General features: G+C 49.3%; 1 protein-coding gene across 1 annotated transcript; it reads right to left on the bottom strand.

Annotated features, from left to right (window-relative positions):
• Positions 1-288: 288 nt before the first annotated feature.
• On the bottom strand, positions 289-19,686 carry LOC310837157 (sodium-dependent serotonin transporter-like; the record flags this gene model as incomplete). Its single annotated transcript, XM_083757303.1, has 13 exons — positions 289-369; positions 1,118-1,285; positions 2,785-2,885; positions 3,529-3,628; positions 5,201-5,332; positions 6,559-6,671; positions 8,380-8,507; positions 9,272-9,375; positions 12,239-12,373; positions 13,494-13,632; positions 14,466-14,685; positions 16,930-17,061; positions 19,473-19,686. The coding sequence occupies 13 exons, from the start codon at positions 19,684-19,686 to the stop codon at positions 289-291; spliced, it is 1,767 nt and encodes a 588-aa protein (XP_083613429.1).
• Between the last annotated feature and the right edge of the window lie 2,250 nt (positions 19,687-21,936).

A 21,936-nucleotide genomic window follows, 5' to 3' on the forward strand; every position in this document is an offset into this window, starting at 1 on the left:
TTGGGGCGCCTTCCAACTCTATAATGGTATGAATACAGCAGATAGAGGAGTGGAGAGGAGGAGCAAGAAAGGTGTGACTTGGGAGTTGTCCAGTGTTGATGGAAATGCACTTTGGTGCCCCTACAGCTGGTGCTGGGCGAGCAGGGGGCGTCTCGCTCTCCTGGGGAGGTGAAGCAAGTGGTGCAGCTGCCTGAGCAGCCAAGGGCAGCTTGGGGCTCCCGGTTGCTCTGGAGTTGGTCCCCTCTGTCCTGCTGGCCTCCCCCTTCAGGGGGCTGTCCGTGCCGTGGATTAGGGGGCTGGTGGCGTGAGCCCAGGCTCCATGGGCTGCTCTTGAGCTCTCTTCTCCGGCCGAAGGCAGACTGCCAGGCGCTGGATGACCAAGGCAGAGAGACAGACAGTGAGAGGGACAAGCCTGGAAAACACCACTCAAGTGATGGATTTTACTTGATTACAGACATTTCCCATTCCATCTTTGTTTTATATAGTTCTTTTACCACTTTAAACTTACTTGTCTAAGCAATTTGCCATAAAAACAATGCGTAAAATAAAAAACAGGTTAACGTACAAAACATGGGTCCCAGTTACAGCAGCCTGGGGAATATATCTTGCAAAGGAAAGAGGGGGAGCTGATGCCAGTGGCGCTGTAGTGGTTAGAGTGCTGGGCTAGGACCTGGGAGAGACCAGGGTTCGAATCCTCCCCCTCAGCCGTGAAGCTCACTGCCTCTCTCATCCAGCAGGCCATAAGAAGCTCTTCTATCGCTGAGTACCATCACAAGCAAACACTGTATATACATCATGAGGTCATCACCCCCCAGTTCAATTTCCTTTGAATATATTACTCACAAAGAAACACTAAGAAAAAGTATATTTTGGGGGGAGTGGTTCCCAACAATGCGCGTGACTGGTTCATAGCTTAGCCTCTTCGCCGTCAGACTCCCTGAGTTGCACAGCAGGTTCACAGGTTCCATGGAGTCAGGTAAGCTCAGAATGGCAGCCTTAGTGCCCCTGAGAAGACCTAGAATTCCACCACTGCTGAGGGAAACCCCCTTTCTTGAACCCCCGCCCAGACACAGGCATCCACACAACCACAGAGTAGAGAGGATTCTAGCTCCCTGACCTGCTTAAGAGATCCTGGGGTCCAGACCAGCTTGTAGACCATGTAGACTGGGATGCAAATGAAGGATGAGGCTCCGATGAGGTAACCCACCAAGATGCTCCAGTCTGGGTACTGGTAGTCGAAGAGAGTGAGGGGAGGCTGGTCCAGGAGGGAGCTGGCAATGATGAACTGACAAGAGGAGACGGGCAAAGTCTGGGTGCCAAGAACCAGCATGGAGAGCCCTGCCCTGAGCTAGCTGGGACACCCATCACCAGTGGCTTAGTGTGTGTGACCAGCAACTGGGGCAAGGGAACCTGTGTGCCCTGATTGGCACAGGCAAGGAGTGCCACGTGCTCCAGCCAGCTGGGTGCTTCCCAGGTGGGAGAAGCAGCTTGGAGATCAGCTGGCAGAGCAGCAAGGGCAGGCAGGAGGGCAGTGGGTTCCAGCCCCACCTTGTCTCCTCACACAACACTGCCAGGGGCAGCCATTGAGTGACAGGTACCGGAAATGAGGTTGCTGTGTACACACAAGCGCACATACGCAGTACATGCCTGCACACATGCATCTGTGCAAGATGGAAGGCAAGCATTTTGCCCCACCACCCACCTCAAACTCAGCTTCCAGATGTCTGGGACAGCCATATCACGCTGGGAGCCATAGTCCAAAACATCTGCAGGGTGCTAGGTTGGCAGAGGCTGTTCTACACTAAGTGGTATCAGATCTCCAGTCTCAGGCAAAGAAAGGGCTTCCATGTAACTTGCTACTGAGAATTATAGAACTGAAGACCCCCAAGGGTCATCTAGTTCAACCCCCTGTTTGCCCTGTCCATGGGGAGGGGGGATTGAAGCAATTGCCTTGGCTGAGAGGGCTGGAGAATCACATCTGGGGGGGCCAAGCCAAAGAAGGCTGTGCTGATTCACAGCAGGAAGGCCAGTCTCTTCAGGACCACAGACAAATCCCTGGAGCAGGTGGCCCAATCTGGAGCTCCCCCAAGGAGAAAGGGGTCACAGCAGCACACAGGGGCCTTCTGGAGGCTGACGGGTGCAGACCTGCTGGACCAGAGGAGAGAGCTTTTCCTCTGAGTCTGAGGAGACAAGGAAAGCCCCTGCCTGGATGGTCCTGGAGCAGAAGAAGATGTCTTCCCAATCAACGCCTCCTCCTCCTCCATCTCTGGCATGCCATGTTCTTTGGTCACTGACCAGAGATGTTTTTAACTGGAGATGCCCAGGATGGAACTGAGAACCTTTTGCCAGCAAAGCATACATGCTTGCACTAAGTGGCAACCCTTGCTCTCAAGGGAAGGGGCCCGAGAAAGCCCCTCAGCCTCATCTCAATTCCCCAGTGGCCAGCATTTTGAGAGCCAGCAGGTGTAGTGGTTAGAGTGTTGGACTAGAATCTGGGAGACCAGATCACTGGGTGACCTTGGGCCAGTAGCAGTATTGCAGCCCAATCTCACAGGGTTGTTCTGAGGATCAGGTGTAGAGGAGGAGAACTATGTAAGCCACCTGGAGCCACTTAGAGGAACGGTGGGCTCTATATGCTGCAACAACCACATCCATCCCTTATTAGCTTGGCCTCTCTTTCCCTTCTGCCTCCTCTGTGGTCTCAAGCACATGGAAGCAGGGAAGTGTCTCTTTTCCTGAGCTGGACATTGGGGGTGAATGAGGATGATGAAGATTAGTACTTACTGCTAGAAAGGCTGGACTGACAGCAGCCCAGCAAACCTGCCAATAGATTCCTGGAGCAAACCCCAGCATTGCCTTCACGTCATTGCAAAACTGCTGGATCCCTGGAAAGAAAAGAAGGGGGCCAAGGAGGGTGGAGCTCCTGTTCATGCGGCTGTGGCAGTTGTGGGATCTGCACCACAAAAATTTCAGCCACAGTAAGTGTGTGATCCCTCTCAGCAGGTGCAGAAGTGCCATTTATGTCACAGTGTTGCTGCAGGCTCAAGACCTTTGTATTCACTTTGATCTTTCCTGATGTCAATTCTTATGAGTTTGACTTTGTTTAAACTACTAATTCATTTGGATTATAATTGTATTGCATATTGTATTTGCATTGTAACATTTCATATCATATTTTGTTTTGCTGTTGTACATTGCCTGGAGATGCTTGCATGACAAGTGGCATATAAATATATTAAAATAAATAGTCTAATTAAAAAAAAACTCCCCACAGCCCCCACAACAATGGATGAATGGCACAGGAACATTTGGCACATAAGGATAAGAGCAGCTGTGGTGCAATGGCTGTTGGAAGCAAGGCCTTCTGAAGTGTCCTTTCCCTATGGAAACCCACTGGACACAATCCCTCCCCCCGACTTCTAGGCTATAGCATGTACAGGGGGCTGTTTCAGAAGGCAGGGAAGGCTGAGAATCTCTCCGGGGCTCATAGTAAACCTAGTAACTGGGACATGGTGTTTCTTTCCTTACCGTAAAACCAGGAGACTGCAATGGACTCCAGGAACACAACTGCTAAGATGGAGCAGCCGGCACCAAACTCTTCCAAGAGTTTCACGATGTATGACCCGCCCTAAAATGGGAAGATCCAAGCTTAGTAGCTTTTCAGCTGGGGTGACAGATATGGCCAATGCTTCTCTGTTGAGATCTTGGTCATGTTACCATTATTGCTACTATGAGTGGTTTAACATGCCAGCCATAGCTGGTCTCTAAGGTGCTACTGGAAGGAATTTTTTTATTTTGTTTCGACTATGGCAGACCAACACAGCTACCTACCTGTAACTATGCCAGCCATATGTTAAACCATGCCAGTGGTTTAACAATGGCTGTGGGAACAGTTGAAAGAGTTGAGTATGTTTTGCTGGGGAAAGAGAAGAAGAAGAGGAGACATGATAGCCGTCTTCAAAAAATGGAAAGGACCATCACACAGAAGTAAGGGCAGGTTTGTTCAGGAAAGGGCAAGCAAAATGATCACTGGGATGGAGTGGCTATTTCCTATCAGGAAAGGCTTTTTGGTTTTAGATAAAAGGTGAGTAAGTGGAGACATGACAGAAGCTGATTAAATTATGCATGGCATGGAGAGAAAAGTGGAGAGAGAAGTTTTTCTCCCTCTCTCGTAACCCTCAAAGCTGGATGTTGGAAGATTCATGGAACCCACTCTCAAAGGAGGCAGAGTTGGCCATCAACCTGGATGGCCTTAAAAGGCAATTAGACAAATCCATAGAGGAGGAGAGGGCTAGTCATGACTTCACAATCACAGGCAGCAAGGCTTCTCAATACCAGTTGTTGGAAAGCGCAGGAAGGGAGAAGGCTCTTGGGCACAGGTCCTGCTTACTGGCTTCCCATCTAGTTGGCCACTGCGAGCACAGGATGCTGGACTAGATGGGTCCCTTTGGGCCTGATCCAGCAAGCTCTTCTTATGTCCTTTATGTGCCAGTCCCACCAATGGGGGGGAAATGGCTGGGAAGCAGTTTCTGGCTAAACATGAGGAGAGATGTCGAAATGGGAAGGGTGGCTTGGCACTCTGCCTCAGAGGACAGCAGGCACCCCCTTCTGGAGATATTTAAGCCAAGTCTGAATGGGCTTCATTCACAGATGAAGTAGTCCAAGGTCCTGTACTGATCCGGGGGTGGACAAGTTGGCCTCCTGCATCTATGATTCTATTAAAAATGCTGGTGAAAAACCCCCAAACCACAACTCTTTGTCCTGGCTATTCTTCTGTTACTTGCTTCTCTCTCAGTCTTGTGTCTCCACACTTGTAAACCAGGGTATTAACAAGATCCCTTTGATCAGGTCTTTACTGAGCTCTGTTGGCCAGTTTGTTGGGGCTCTGATGTAGATTTGTCCTTGTATACGAAAACTTTCCCAGCTGATGCCCTTGGGGGCAACAGGCTCTGCCCCTTTTCTCAACATTTTGATTCTAGACAGCTATATTTTGCACCTCCCTCAAGATTCTAGCAGAAAATGAAGTGGATCCCGAAAAGTCCACTTGTTGCAGGCTGTTGGACAAGATGACCCTTGGGATCCCTTCCGACTCTACTGTTCTAGGATTCTGTTATTCTAAGTCTGAAGGCTGTCAACAAGCAAAAGACAACCAAGCCCCCTCCCACCCTCCCGCATATGGCTCCACTTTTTGGCAACTCACACTGGTCAGAGTGGCTACAGAGCCCAGGAAGCAGGTTGTGATGAGCCCCAGGACAAACAGCTCCCGTTGCTTGGCCAGGAGGTGGGGGTACTCGTCCATTATTGCTGTGATCATAGCCTCCAGGCCCCCAAACTGCAAATACACCCCCCAAAAGAGTTGTCAGCCTGAGTCAGCAAGAGGACAGTGTGTGTGTGTGTGTGTGTGTGTGTGTGTGTGTGTGTGTGTGTGTGACAGAGACAGAGACAGAGACAGAGACAGACAGAGACAGAGACAGAGACAGACAGAGACAGAGACAGAGACAGAGACAGAGAGAGTTATGTGGAAGGCTCAGTCAAAATATGGGATAATTCTTCCACATGGCATTATGGTGGTGCAGCAATGCTTCTGAATGCCAGTTGCTGGAAGCCACAGGAGCAGAGAGTGTTGCTCCTGTGTTGAAATACTGCTTGGAGGGCTTCCCTTGGGGGCATCTGGGGGCCACTGCAGCGTATCCTCATTTGTTCTTGTCCACTGCTTTTCCCTGAGGAAAACCACTCTTTGGCACTCCGTCGGATTTGGGTTGATGTTTGCTCTGATTTAGAGCTAAGGTTTTCCCTGGGAAAGGAGCAGGGCAGGGGGCAAAGCACTCAGAAGCGCAGGTTAAGTGGAAAGGTGCATCGGTGCCGGCTGCCTGGGCCCTGGGTACTCCAGCCCCCACAACATTCCCCATGAAGGCACCCACAAATTTTGCACCAGGGGCATGTGTGCCCAATGTCAGCAGGTACATCAGCATGTGCGTGCAATGTCAGCACACCCACTGACTTGTGCGTGTGGCATCAGACACACGTGTGCCCATGCTTGGGGACCCACAGTCCTGGGGCCAAGCCAGAGGGCCTGGAAGTGTGGACAGGATGCTGGACTAGAGGAGCCCCTTTGGCCTGATCCAGCCAGGTGCACACTTTCAGAATTTGGAAGGTGCACACTTTCAGAATTTGGAAATATTTCAATTCGCAGTAGCCTTTTTTTTCCAAAGAAACAAATAAAAAAGGAATGATGTGCTACATTGGAGGAGTGTCCTCTTGCGGGTGAAATCAAACTAAAAACATGGTGAAAAGAATCCCGTAATCTTCCCTATTGCCTGACCACAAAGCAGGGTCACTGTTAGGGGTGGCTTAGGGGGCCTGAGCCCCAGGGCCCTGGATCCCCTGCTCCAGTTATATGTCTGGGGGGGGGGGTACATTTCCATAGCAGTTTCCCTGCCTCACCCTGCATCTATGTTAGCACAAGCAAAGTTTGCCCAGGTTTGTGGAGAGCTATGCCCTGAGCCTTTTAAAATCTAGCAATGCATGATTCGGGGTATAAGGCATAGTTCTCCCTACCGTGCTGTCCAGTCCCAGTGTTATCATCATGAGGAAGAAGATTATGGCGAAGAAAGTGGAGCCGACCATGTTGGCGATGGCTTCAGGGTAAGTGATGAAGAGGAGGCTGGGTCCTAAAGAAGAGAATATGCCAAAGAGCTGTGGCTCTGTGGGGAGAGCACCTGTCCCAGGTTCCATCCTTGCAGCATCACCAGGTGGGGCTGGGAGAGACTCATGTCTGAAACCTCAGAGAGCCATTGCTGGCAGTCAGTGTAGGCAGTACTGAGCCAGATGGACCAATAGCCAGGCTCAGAATAAGGCAGCTTCCTAGCATACCATGAATGGCCAAGCATTTCCAAAGGCCAAGGTCAAATGGAAGGGATGGGACTGCTGCAATGATTGGAGGATGGCTGGCGGCTAACAGATGGAGGTTGAATCCTGACAAGAGTGAAGTACTGTTTTGGGGGGATGTGGCAGGTGGGTGGGGTGGGGGGCTCCCGGGTCCTGAATGGAGTAACTGTGCCCCTGAAGGACCAGGTGTGCAGCCTCGGAGTCATTTTGGACTCACAGCTGTCCATGGAGGCACAGGTCAAATCTGTATCCAGGGCAGCTGTTTACCAGCTCCATCTGGTACGCAGGATGAGACCCTACCTGCCTGCAGACTGTCTGGCCAGAGTGGTGCATGCTCTGATTAGCTCCCGCTTGGACTACTGCAATGCGCTCTACGTGGGGCTACCTTTGAAGGTGACCCGGAAACTGCAATTAATCCAGAATGTGGCAGCTAGACTGGTGACTGGGAGCGGCCGCCGGGACCACATAACACTGCATTGGCTCCCGGTACGTTTCCGAGCACAATTGAAAGTGGTGGTGTTGACCTTTAAAGCCCTAAACAGCCTCGGCCCAGTATACCTGAAGGAGCATCTCCACCCCCATCGTTCTGCCCGGACACTGAGGTCCAGCTCCGAGGGCCTTCTGATGGTTCCCTCATTGCGAGAAGCAAAGTTACAGGGAACCAGACGGAGGGCCTTCTTGGTAGTGGCGCCTGCCCTGTGGAACGCCCTCCCATCAGATGTCAACTGACAACTACCTGACATTTAGAAGACATCTGAAGGAATGTCTGTATGTTTTTAACACTCGATTGGGAGCCGCCCAGAGTGGCTGGGGAAACTTAGCCAGATGGGCGGGGCATAAATAAAAAATTATTATTATTATTATTATTATTATTATTATTATTATTATTATTATTATTATTCCTCTCTTGTGGGTCTGCAGATTTTGGATTATAAGCCTAAGAGCAACTCACAGCATTTTAAACATCTTGGGGACTCTTGCCTAAATATACATGAAGATGTTCTCTCAGGGTTTCACTAACTGGAACCCCTGAGCTTTGTAAAGGCCAAAATGCCACATTCAAAGAGTGTGTCAATCAAGTGTACTCTCTACGCCTGCATGGCCACAGCTTGCCCTTGTGTTCAACATCGCATGGGCAGAAACCTCCTCTAACTGGATGTGGCAGGGACACAAGCACCAAGCAGGGTATGGAGGGTTGTCCACATCTCAGGTGTCACAGACTAACGGAGGGAGTTTAAGGACTGGGTGAACTCTATGGCAGACTCTCCTTCCTTGGGGGTTTTGAAGCAGAGGTTGGAGGGCCACCCGTTAGGGATTCTTCAGCTGTGATTCCTGCATTGCAGGTGATTGGACCCTTGGGGGTCCCTTCCAACTCTACAATGCTAGGATTCTGTGTTATGGAGTGTGGAGCATGAGGCCACAATCAGATGCACCACGTGGAAGAATTTTTAGCACTGCAGTTTTGACGCACATGACACGCAGAACACAAACCTTTGTCTCTTGCCACATCCTCGACTTCCACATCCCTCATTTCTGCCATGTATCCCAAGACGGTGAAAATGACGAATCCTGACAGGAAGCTGGTGAGGCAGTTGACCACGCTGGTGATGATGGCATCCCTGGAAGGCAAAATAAATTAGTCTCTGGACAGGCCACAGGCCTCACAACAAGGTGACCTTGACTGTCATTGAGAGGATGCAGCAACAACCTGGTTCTACAGCATCAACTCAGGGCTAGCGGAAGACATTTTGCTCCCTGCAGCAAAAAGACAAGAGGATTTCCTCCCCATCCCAACCTCCAGAAGCCCACTGGGCTGGCAGCTGAATCTTAATTCTACCATGACAATGTGATGATGTGCCTCTCCTCTCCTCAGGGTAGCCATCCTGGTAGGGCCTCCCGCACTTACCCTCTCTGCTCGCTGCTCTGCCTGGGGATGGCATCCTCCCTGCAAGCTCAAATAAATGCTGCAGTGCACCAGTGGTAGCACCAGCATGCACCATCAAAGGAGAGCAATGTCTGCATGCGCACAAGGCCTTCTGGAGAGGCCAACCCTGTGACCTGTTCCACCAAACAAAAACCAAGTCTATATGGTCAGCCCACATTAAGCCTTGAAATGAGGGAAGACTGTAGGGTTACCAAAGGCATACTCACTCCTTCCCACAGGAGGAATGGCAGTTCCCTGGGAGTTGAGCAAAGCTTACTGGCACACCAGCAAGGCGTCAGCCAAGCTTGGCCAGTCCTCACTCAAGGACATGGTGCAGGGAAAGCCATTCAAATCATGGTGCTGCAGACAGAAGGTTGTTAGCCCTGTCTCACTCATCTGCAGTGGAGGCATGGGGGGAGGGGGCAAAGGGAGAATTTGGATTTGGCCTCAGGCCCTTACCGGTAGCAATTGTTGTGGAATGGATTGTAACTGGACAGAGCGAGGAGGACGCCAAATCCTGGCCCCAGGGAGAAGAAGATCTGGGCGGCAGCATCGACCCAAACCTGCACAGACCCAAATACAACAGGCCTCTGGCTCAGAGGAACAAAATAGAACCCAGACAGAGGCTAAACCTCCAGAATCATCCCCTCCACCACAGGAAGTCATCCTGTTGTTCAGTTGGGTCACACCATGTTGCTCCTCAGGAAGGAGCAAAGACTCCAGTTGTGGGTGTAGTCAAGCTGTCTAATGTTTGGGAAGAGCTGTTGCCAGGATACATGGTGAGGGACTGAAAAGACGGTATGTGGGGCCATAGAGACAAATCTGCAAATGCAATTTTATATGTGGAGATGTATGTTTGGACTTCAATGTCACAGAAAGGAAGCCAACTCATCTCCCACTCCAAATCACCCCAAATAAGTCCTTCAATGAATGTGTGCCCCACCTCAAGTTCCCCCGCAAATAATTTCCTTTCCAATTAATTTGCCCTCAGTTACCTTCCCAACAGATCTTGCTCCAGATCAATTCAATATCTCTTCAATTATCCCCATTCATTACTCCTGACACACCACTAGGTGAAATTGTTGGGCCTTTCCTTCTTTCCTGAAATTAATATTGTGCCCAGAAGCCAAGATCACCTCTGTCTTCAGTTCCCCCTATCATTTATTACCCAGCTAGAAGCACTTGGGGGCACCTAGGAAAGGGCTTGAGGCTCACCCTCCCTTCTTGCTCCCTGCAGTGCCCCTGGGTGGTTGCCCTCATGGCTGGCAGGTGGTGATGGTGGCAGTGACCACAGGTGAAGCGTTTGGCAAACAGATTGTTGGGCTGGGGGAGTCTTTGGACAGATCCTGGTCCTTATTAGTTCCTCAGAGCAGGAGAACGGAAGTCTTGGCCCACCTGTCTGTAGGGGCCAACCCCCCATGCCCACCTGGATTCCCACAAGGGGAATGTGTGTGACTATAAAGGCGGGGGGGGGGGGAGAGACTATAAAGGCAGCACCACTTCTTGGTTCTGATTCCTTTGCTTTTTCTCCTCTCCACCTGATTAGCTTTAATCAAAATTCGCCAGGGCAACTCAGTGGTAATTACAGGCAGGAAGTGTATTGTCAGTCCTGCTTTGCAAAGACAGTGAGAGGGAAGCTGGCCAACTAAATCCCCAGCAGATGCAAATGAGATGAGTGATTCAATTAGTGATTTACATTTCCAAGGGCTGCTTTTGATTATTGCTTTCTGAAACAATCATCAACCTAATACTCTCCCTCCTGACAATCCATCCTCTGATCTTCTCTGGAGTGCAAAGGCAGGTGGAGGGATGGTCAGGAACCCCACAGCTAGGCTTTAAAGAGAGCCTGCCACTGTGCTCCCCCAACCTCTCCCCTGATTCTGTCCACTGCAAGCCTCTCCTCCCTGTTGCTCCATGGGGTGGGAGTGTCTCTGCCCACTTGGGTAGGTGTGCTGCTAGAGCATCAGATGCAACCTGGGAAAGGGACCAGCCTTGGTGTTGTCACATTCTGGTAATCATTAGCATAACACTGCGTTATGCAATGCTCTCATATCAGTATAGAATACTTAAGGCTGGCTTTGAAATGGCAGATGGGACGCCAGCAGCCAGCTTGCTCACAGGCTCGGGCAGGGCAGCTGGCCTGGCAGTGCAAGGTGCCCCTTGGGATTGCCATAGTAGCTCATTTGCAACCTGCTTCTGGTTATTTAAAGGAAAGGGCTCAGGCCCAGTCATGCCTAGAACAGGCTGAGAGAAACCTCTATGCCGTTTTCCTGGTGCTTGTTCTGGGGTGGGAGGAACACATCTTGGAAAGCTGCCTTAAGACCCCAAGGAGCTTCAGCACTGCATCAGGTGGGCCACCTCTGCATACGAAGTCACTTTGCTGCTTCTTGCTGATGGCCGACCTGACGCACATCTGGTCAAGGCATAGGAGCCCAGCCAGCGAGCAAAAGTGGCAGCCTTCACTATGTTGTGCAGCTGTGCAAGAAGCATAAGACCATAAGAAGAGCCGTCTGGATCAGGCGCAAAGGGGCGCATCTAGTCAAGCATCCAGTTCTCAAGTGCCTGTGGGAAACCAGCAAGTGGGACCTGAGCACAAGAGCCTTCTCCCCTCCTGTGGCTTCTAGCAACTGGGATTCAGAAGCATTGCTGCCACAAACCATGAGGACAGAGCACAGTCATTCTGGCTAGTAGCCATCAATAGCCCTCTCCTCCTCCATGAATTTGTCTAATCCTCTTTTAAGTCAAGCAGGTTGGTAGCCATCATGGTCTTCTGTGGCAGGGAGTTCCATAGCTTAACTCTGCACTACATGAAGTAAAAAAAGGTAGTAAAGTCCAGTCATGAATGACTCTGGGGTTGCAGCGCTCATCTTGCTTTACTGGCCGAGGAAGCCGACGTTTATCCAAAGACAGTTTTTCCACGTCGTGTGGCCTGCATGACTAAGCCGCTTCTGGCGAACCAGAGCAGCGCACAGAAATGCTGTTTACCTTCCTGCCAGAGTGGTACCTATTTATCTACTTGCACTTTGAAGTGCTTTCAAACTGCTAGGTTGGCAGGAGCAGGGACCGAGCAACAGGAGCTCACCCCATTGTCATGGGGATTCAAACAACTGACCTTCCAATCAGCAAGCCCTAGGCTCAGTGGTTTAGACCACAGTGCCATCCTTTGCCTTTTATCTCTCCCCAATCTTCCAGCATTCAGCTTCATTGGAGGACCCTGGTTCTAGTGCTCTGAGATTGGGAGAAAACTTTTTCTCCATGTTTTGCCTAATTTTATAAACCTCTGTCAGTTGCCCTTTTCTGAACCTTTTCTAGCTCTACAACATCCCTTTGGAGGTGAGGTGACCAGAATTGGACACAGTATTCCAAATGTGGCTGCACCATCAATTTGTATCATGGCCTTATGAGGCAGCCATCATGCTGGCTTACGGCTGTGCTGGTGAGCTTCTCCCAGTTGGGTCGCAGGTAGAAGACGATCCCTCTCCAGGCTCCTGGCAGAGTCGCTCCACGAATCAGCAGGATGAGCAAGACAGCGTAGGGCAGGGTGGCTGTCACCCAGACCACCTGGAAGGCAGCAAAGGGGCTGCAGTGGGCAGGGCCATGGTGATCAACAGCTCCCCATCCACTTCCCCTCCTGGGTGGGCTGTGCATCCCTTCCTTGTTTCCCCAAAACGTCAAGTTCCCAGATTTTCTAAGTGAATCTCCTGCTCCCTCCCCCTCACTTGTGGTTTATGGCCAATCCATCAGAGTGGTCAAATTACCATAGCTCTCCCTTGGAGTAATTCCTACATATCTCCCCAGTAGGATGTTTATCATCATAATCATCATTGCAACTATTGTTTTTATTTTGAAAAGGGGTTTTTGGCATCCTGGATCAAGCACAACTGAATGCTGTAATTGGTCAAATTATTCCAATTGGCTTGTTTTGCACCATTTATTTGGATCCCTCCTGCCAATCCAGGAGCCAGGCAGGGCGCCCTGAGTGCCTCCCTCCCTCTTCTCTGGGGATCCTGCTCAGCTCCTTCTCCTTTGGGCTCTGGACTCTTTCATCGGGGGTTATTGTAAATGTTTCAAACTTAAGGGCTAGGAAGCTATTTGTTTGCTTTCAAAATGAAAATGAAGAAGCTTAACAGCCAATCTCCTCTCTTTGCATGCCCCATGTAACTATCATTGGAGCAGTGAGCAAATCATTAAAAATAAAACAAAAGATTATTATAAATCAGATTATTATAAAATTTTTAAAGCAAAACAGTTCCTCATAAAACAAGAAAGGAAACTAGCCAGAGAACAAAGCAAAATTGATTCAAAAGCTTGATGGTTGGGGTAGAAAAGGAGGAAAGCTTTGCACTACCTCCTAAATCTCAGCTGGTGGTGAGGTCTTGGCACCGTGAGCACCGTGAAGGCCTTGCTGCTAGCTGCTCCTGTACCCACTTGGCACATTGCCCCTCTCTAATCCTCACCTCTCCCACCACTGTTGTCAGCCACAGGGGATTGGAGAAACACATCAGAAGTGGTGCAGGTCAGCTGGGGGGGTCAAATATTTGCTGCCATGGGGGGGTGCTAATTGCAGGTAGGACAATGTCCCTTCAGAGGCCAGTGCAGAATGTATAGCTGAGACATTTTCCCCTCCTTGATCTGCCCACCTCCAGGAGCCTGGACAGAAGGGAGTCAAAGCATCTGTTACCTTCCCAGAGGTCTTTACCCCTTTCCAAAGGCTGAAGTAGACAATAGTGAAGATGAGGAAGAGGCAGAGGAGCAGCTGCCAACGGATGCCTCCCACATTGGACAGGCCCTGCGAGTTCTGGAGCTCCAGAACCTTCCTCCTGAGGCAGGCAGAAAGAGAGAAACAAGTGGAAACATCAGAGTGCCATCGCCCTGAGCGCCTCACTTGTCACCAGAGCAGGCTCTCCTTGTACACACAATGGTCAAGGGTGCAATCGTAAGCGCCACTGAAGCCAATGGGACTTAGCTCAGAGCAAAGATGGTTGCAGAGGCTCTGAAGGAGGAACTGGGAACCCTGGTGGGTGGCCCTCCAGATCTTAAGAGCATCAGAAGAGCCTGCTGGATCAGGCCAATGGCCCACCTAGCCCAGCATCCTGTTCTCAGGGTGGCCAGTCAGATGCCTTCAAGGGAGACGGACAAGCAGGACCTGAGCCCAAGAGTCCTCTCCCCTCCGGTGGCCTTCCACCCAGTGGGTTCCATGTAACTCTGATTCTTGCACTGCAGGGCGTTGGAACAGATGACCCTTAGGGTCCTCTTTGCCTCGACAATGCTATGGTTCTATGTTGTTGGATTCCAGCTCCCATCAGTCCCTTGCGCCAGTCTAACATGGTCAGGGATGATAGGAACTGTGGTCCATTGATACCTGCAAGGCCACAAGCTTGAGAGATGCAAGAGAGGACAGGCTACTGTGCCTACGGTGCCTTTGATAGCCCTGCAGAGGATATTTTGAAGGGTCATGGAGAGGAAACAAGAGAAGCGTGCTACTATTATTGTACCTTTGCAACATTTCTAACCACTGAAAAGACAAAATAACATTTAATAAAAGCAGGAAAAATAGTGAATGAGAGATAGGAAGTGAGGGAGGGAGAGGGTTCAGACAGAATTTGCAAATGTTGACAAAACCACATAAATGCAGGAGATGACACAAACTTACACGTAAAACTCCTCAGCTGGTGACTTGGAGTGGTTGGTCCAGGTGACGTTGCTCTTCCCAAAATAGCTGGTGCAGTTGGGCGTATTCCAGGGGTTGTCACAGCTGGTCCAGGGCAAGGTGTGGGTGAATGATGAATAGAAGTAATACAGGGCCCAGGCAATGATGGTGTTGTAGTAGAATGAGACATACAGGCCAATGATGCAGATGGCAAAACCGATACCTGCGTGGAGAGCAAAACAGCACCTTGGAGGGCAGTGATTGGGGGGACTCCCTGGTTCTGAACGGGGTAACTGTGCCCCTGAAGGACCAAGTGTGCAGCCTGGGGGTCATTCTGGACTCACAGCTGTCTATGGAGGCGCAAGTCAATTCTGTGTCCAGGGCAGCTGTCTACCAGCTCCATCTGGTATTCAAGATGAGACCCTACCTGCCCGCAGACTGTCTTGCCAGAGTGGTACATGCTCTGATTATCTCCTGCTTGGACTACTGCAATGCGCTCTACGTGGGGCTACCTTTGAAGGTGACCCGGAAACTGCAACTAATGCAGAATGTGGCAGCTAGACTGGTGACTGGGAGCGGCAGCCGAGACCATAAAACACTGGTCCTAAAAGATCTTCACTGGCTCCCAGTACATTTCCAGGTACAATTCAAAATGTGTGTCATGGGCCAGTCGGCTTCACCTGCTGAGTAGCAGCCTAAAGGAGCAGAAGGCAAAGTGATTCCACCTGCTGCTGATCATCCCTCTTGCTCCTGACGAGAACTAGCTCGCTCCAGCTTTCTTAAGCATGGTTTCTAGTCTCAGTCATTTGCTGGAAACAACATTTGTCTTCCTGGCCATATCTTGCTGCTTCTTGCTTCTCAAGACCTTGGACCCTCGACTTTCTTGACCCCCGGATTGTTTGACTATGTAAACTGAGATATTCCTGACCTTAGGACTGAACTGAAGCTTGCATATGGACTCTGCCTCCAGGCAAGTACTCCCCTGAGATATGGCTGGTTGGCTGGTTTTTCCCTCCACTGAGCTCTACTATGACAATGTTGGTGCTTTAAAGTCCTAAATGACATTGTCATTCAGCTTGGACACTGAGGTCCAGCTCCAAGGGTCTTCTGGTGGTGATGCCCATCAGATGTTAAGGAGATAAATAGCTATAGAACTTTTAGAAGACATCTGAAGGCAGCCCTGTATCAAGAGGTTTTAATCCTTTGATATTTTATTATGATTTTATATGTGTTGGAAGCTGGACAGGGTATAAAAAACTTGAATGACTTGAATCCCACACCATCCACCCCCCCATGGGGATTGGGTGTGATGTGAATCTAAGATTAGTGTATTACACGTGAAAGCACATACCTTGAAAGTTTATATTTACCGTAGATTATCTTTAAGGTGCCACTGGAATGATTAAAACAGATTTTTTCATCTTTCATCTTGTTATTTATTATGACTAAGATGAGTGGCTAACCACTTTCCTCTGGGACCGAAGGTCAAGAGCTCCCTCTCCTCCTGCAGTTTCCAGCAACTGCTATCCCAAAGCACTTACTGCCCTCCAACAGTGGAACCAGAACAGAGCCATCCTGGCTAGCAGCCATACATAGCCCCCTCCTTCTCTTTGAAAGCAATTCAAGCTGGTGGACATCACTGCCTCCTGTTGCAGTGAGTTCCATAGTTTAACTATGTGCTGTCCAAAGAAGAGCTTTCTTTTGTCTGTCCTGAATCTTCCAACATTCAGCTTCAATTGATGTCTGAAACTTCTAGTGCCATGAGAGAGGAAGGAAAACCTTTTGCTCTGTTCTTTCCAGGATATGCATCATTCCACATACTTTTGTCGTGTCCCTTTTAGGTAAGTTGCTCCAACCCACTGATCATTTTGGTTACCCTTTTCCAGCTCAACAATATCTTATTCTGCAGTGGAATCAGAACTGAACACACTATTCCAAGTGTGAACAGCTGCAAGGAGACATGATAATGGCTGATTTATTTTCAATCTCATTCCTAATGATCACTCAAATGGAAATTTCTTTTCTCGTGCCTCCTGCAGGTTGGGCCCAACATTCTAGGGAAGCATTTAAAGCTTAACATCTTTTTTTTTTTTTAAAGAAATTAACCTTTTTACTGTTTTGAGTAAAAGTAGCCTCTGAATATTGAAAGCTAGATTCTTTTAAGATGTCCTAAGTCTAGAGACATAAACATTGGGTGAGTTGAGGAGACAGATGGCTCCTTTCTTGAGACATAGATTTTAATTTTAAAACTTAAAGCATTTTTTACCCCACTCTTTAGCCAAAAAGGCTCCCAGGGCAGCTTCCAAAAACATTAGTAGTAAATAAGGGTGACAGTATTACCCTCATCATTACAATCTAAAAGACACGGCACACAATGAAAGAGGGAAGGGAGGGAGGAGAAAAAAAGCAAGCACATAGCTCATAGAATCTTATAATTTTCATCCTTGCTTGTTTGGCTGGTTTTTACCTTTAAAGATGGGGCAGATGTGTTTCCAAATGGGTATAGCTCCTACCCGATGAAATTGTCCGAGAGCCAGCTCCATGTAAAAGAGAGGCACTCCTCCGAAAATGGCCATCAAGATGTACGGGATGAGAAAAGCTCCTGTGAGAAGAGAACAGAAAGGCCTCCATTATCCTGCCTGCACATTCAGACTGTTTGAGGGGGTCTGGGCAGGGCAGGGCCTTAACAGGTTTTTCCTCCTGTGCTGCTGGATCCAGGGCCACCAGGAAAGACCTGGCCTCCATCTCCCCACAAGCAAAAAAGTCTTGGCTGCGAGACAGTCAAGTCAGCTGTGGACTGGGTGAAATTATAAAAATGTTGTGAGTGGGTGCAAGGCAGCCAGCACCCCAGGCAAGAATCCCTGCAGCCCAGTGGGGATGGAGGGACAGCTGAGAGGAGAGAGAGTTTCATGAATATGCTTTGCCCCCTCCCAGTGATATAAATAACTCATGGTCTGAATGAAAGACCCGGGGTGGGCAGTGGGTCCCCTGTGATAAAGCCTCCTCTTCCCTATAAAGGGTGGGTCACTCTGAGACTGCAATCCTAAGGAGCAACATTCACTGCATTGTTGGTACACCAGTGCTTGTGTAGAAAGACATACCTGTTGTGCTGGGGAGAAATGCACACCCCACAACACTGGGGATAGTTGATGGATGCACCCAGAGGAAGCACCATTAGGTGTGACTGTCATGGGCAAGTCGGCTGTGCATGTGTGGGGATGGGTGTCACTCATCTACATCTCTGCCAGGGTAAAGGGCTTAAAAGGTGCCCGGAGAACTCAACCAAATGTTAAAAGACGGCCATCCAACTCTGCTTAGAAACCTCCAAGGAAGGAGAATCCATCACCTTCCAAGGGAGACAGTTCCACGGTCAAGCAGCTCTTACTGTCAGAAAGTTGTTCCTGATGTTTAATTGGAATCTCCTTCCTTGTAAGCTGGAGAAAACAAGCTTCCTCCATCTTCCATGTGATAGCCCTTGAAACATACCACCTCATACTGAGTCAGACCACCATCCATCGAGCTCAGTAGTGTCAACATTGACCGGCAGAGGCTCTCCAAGGTTTCAGAGAGGGAGTCTCTGCCAGTCTTTCCTAGAGATGCTGTTGGGGATTGAACTGGGGACTGTCCGCCTGCATTGTGGATGCTCTGCCACTGAGTCTTGGTCCTTCCCAAGGTTTGCTGACCAGATCATGTTGGTTCCCTCCCCCCGACTCAGTTCCATTTTTTTTTTTTTTTGTATTTTAAATAGCTTGATTGCATAAAAAATGGAAGCCATGCTAGGAGGCATTAATAATTAGAGGGATAAGGAGAGAGAGCATGTTCTTTATTGCAAGATCTGTAGCATGAGAATACCTTGTATTAGGCATAAAATGTCGCTGAGTCATGAGCAGGTTTACTCACTATCTTACAACATTTGTGTAGATTTTGGATTATTTTTCTAATTAGCCAACACAGCTTTCTACATTCTTGTGTGCTAGTTATTCCAGGAATGCCCAATACCACGGACAGCTCCTTGGAATTTTTTTTAAAACCACACATTTCTTTAAAAAGCAAACAAACTAATCTCCTGCATTATATTGACTTGTAGAACAGCTGCAAAGCCAGGAAGAATGTAGCATTTGGAGCCTGTCATTTGGAGCCCTCCAAAAGACAAAGCCTCAGACTTCGCAATAAAAGGAGAAAAATTGGCTGCTTTTCAGTGCCTCTGTTTTAACACCATTTTCAACAAAAACTATCCCTATCTGTCAACCAAACCAGTGTATTCTTTGTGTATCTGAATGTTCCAAACAAAGCCATGTATGCCATGTCTGAAGGTCACTTACCTTTTTCCAAGGAGCTCAAGGTGGCATACATGGTCCTTCTTCTCTGCATTTAATCTGTAAAGTAAGCTCGGCTTGGCCAAGTGGGGATTTGAACCCTGGTCTCTCCCAGGTCCTAGTCTGACACTCTATCTATCATACCACACTGGCTCTCAGAGATGGTCTTTGACATGGACGCATCAATCTCCTTCCCTGAACCAGTTTTATTAACATGGAATGTCACAGTACCTTTTTGAAACACTTTTCAAAGAAGAAAAAAGTTATAAAGGGTAAGTGGCTGAAATTAGGGAAGTTGGCTTAGAATCATGTAACTGACACAATCCTAGATGGGCTACTTCAATGTAAACTATGCAATGAAAAGAACTCCTGGGGCAGATTTTATACCCATTTTTTGTAAGAGGGTTTTTTTAATGCTGCACCCGGCTCCTTAAGAGCGGTTCCTTCCACATTCAGAAACCCGAAACTTCTGATTCAGCCAGGAGTTGCAAGAAGCTGTCAAGCAGGAAAGGATAAAAAAAATAAATGATGGGGAATCAAGAAGGATTCTGCAAAATTAAGACAAGTATTGAAACCCTAGTTAAAAACAGAAAATGAGGGATCCCAGGCAAGGCATTAATAAGACTCCCACAATTAAAGTGGAAAGCAGTTAACTGTTTAGAAGGGGATGGGGTAGGAGAGAGCCCAAAATCACACCCCATCTCCTTACCACCTCCATTCTGGTAGCAGATATAAGGGAACCTCCAGATGTTGCCCAGATCCACGGCAAATCCTATCACTGACAAAAGGAAATCCATCTTTTTCCTCCACTTGTCCCTGGAGTCTGCCTGGGTGAGGAGGGGTGCTGGGCTAGGGTTTGCCAGAGCAGCCTGCCCGGTGATGAGGAACTCAGCTGGAGGAGCAGACATCCTCCTGCTGCGTCTCCTGAACGCCCCTGCAGGATTTCAGCTGAAGAAGTTGGTGAAGGGGAAGGCAGACCCCAGAAGGGGAGGGCCAGATGGGGTGGGCACCCCCCACCTGCCACAGAGCAGCCACTGGGAAGAGATGCGGTGGATCAAAGGAAGGCGGGAGCTGCCTTTCAAAGGAGGCACGTCCGTGGCCACAAGAGCTGGTGTGGCTTCAGTGGCAAAGAGGAAGCCCCAGCCCAAACTGTGCCTGCGCCACAGACTCCCTCCCAGGCCCTCGGTGCCGCTGCTGCCACCATTTCTCTTCATTATTATTACATTTATATCCCCTCCTCCCTTCTCTACAAGGAGCTCAAGGCAGCATTCACAGTTCTCCTCCTCCCCATCTTGTCCTCACAACATTCCTGTGAGGTAGGTCAGGCTGAGAGATGGCACTGTCTCTCCAATCCAAACCCAGCCCCATAGCTTCAACCTTTATCTGCAGCGAAGGAATTGCTGGATGTTGTGCAGGAATTGCTGTGTGTGCAAAGTTTCAGACCCAGCTAAGAATTTTAGTGATTACCGGAGAATGAGAGGAAATTGGCATGGCAAGTGTCCTGATGGCAGAAGCAGGGCGCTCTGCTCTCCCGCCTCCCTTTCTTCCAGGTAGACCTTAACGCAAAGGTTCTGGGCCTCTGGCCTAGCAGGGAGTTGCAATCTGTGACGTGGGAGGATGGTCCCAGTGAATGGCTGCTGTGAGTTGCAACCAGGGACATACCCTGGAATCTTCCACACTCCTTCAACCTGGGATGAAGTCCTGTTGAACTTTGTGAGGCTCTTCTTGCGCAGGGACTGGATTGTGGGGCCTCTCCATCCACCCTACTGAGAGACCAGCGACTCAGGACACCTTCTCTCCTTGAAATATTTCCATTCCATCTGTAATTGCAATAACCCTGCAAGTAAGAAAGAGTGACTGGGTTTTCCTTTTTCCTCCTCCCTCCCAAATCCTTTTCCTTTTGTGATGTGCTTTCCTTCCTTAATTTGCTGTGGTCTGCCTCTTTGGCTCAGACCAGCCCCCTGATTCTGAGGGGCTCTTTGCTCCCACAGAAAGTGGGATGTTACACTGGAAGCTGGGGTTGTCATATTTCAAAAAATGAAAATCCTGACAGAAAAGTTGTTTTTTTGCAAAATTTCAAAAATGCTGTTTTTGATCTACTTTTATGGAAAATCAGGGGGGAAATGACACTGCCGACATGGGCTGCTGACTGCAGTATTCCAGGAAATTCCTGAAGTATGGCAACTCTGCCAGAAGCGATACTCCAAGAGACTGATACTGTATCTGAGGGACAGCAGCAAAGATGTAAAAGGTAAAGGTAAAGGTACCCCTGCCCGTACGGGCCAGTCTTGACAGACTCTAGGGTTGTGCGCCCATCTCACCTAAGAGGCCGGGGGCCAGCGCTGTCTGCAGACACTTCCGGGTCACGTGCAGCAAAGATGTACTGCTGGCATATGTGGGAAGGCACTTGAGCCTGGAAGTAAGGAACACAGGAGGCATAATGAGGGCCAACCAGGGCAAGTCCAAAAGGAGCCCTGGTGGGATGGAGACCAGCTCAGGCCCAGTCCCTACAAGGACTGGTTCTTCTTGTGCTCGGGGGTTCATGCTGTGAGCCCTGTATCCTGTGCTCAGGTTGCAGCTATGTGCAAATAACTCAACACCTCCTAAAGACACCACAGTCTTGCCAATCGGAGAATGGCGTGCACACAGCATTATCTTCTGCTCAGCGGTACTGGTCTCAGAAACTCAGCCAGGGAAGCGTAGTCTCTATAATTGCCTATCTGTTCTGTCAGTGTGATGTTCACATCTCCTGTCATCTTTGGCTCTAGGTTGTCAATCAAAGAAGCAAAGGAATTCGCAAGGTGGAGGTGAAGAACTCGGAGCGAGAGACCAGGCCCTCATGAGCACTGAACCAGTCAGGCCTGCTATTGTGGGCCACCTGCAGCATCTTCTGCCTCCAGGCATATTGGCCTCAGGTCCCGTCCCCCCCCCCCAACATCAGGTTAGCGGCGAAAGGTCAACACTGGAAATTTAAAATCATGGCAAAGAGGATCAGGCTGAATGGCAGTGCTGAGTAAGTGGCACAAGCTGCAGAGAGGTATAGACAAATAGTCTGATCCATTCAGAGCTTCTCCTGCAGAAGCCCACTGGCAATGCTTGGAAACAGGAAGTTAAGACTACCAGGGGCTCCTACCAGCCATGGTGGGTAGGCTCCTGAA

This window comes from Podarcis gaigeae, assembly GCF_964106915.1.
Source record: "Podarcis gaigeae genome assembly, contig: HAP1_SCAFFOLD_186, whole genome shotgun sequence".
NCBI lineage: Eukaryota > Metazoa > Chordata > Lepidosauria > Squamata > Lacertidae > Podarcis > Podarcis gaigeae.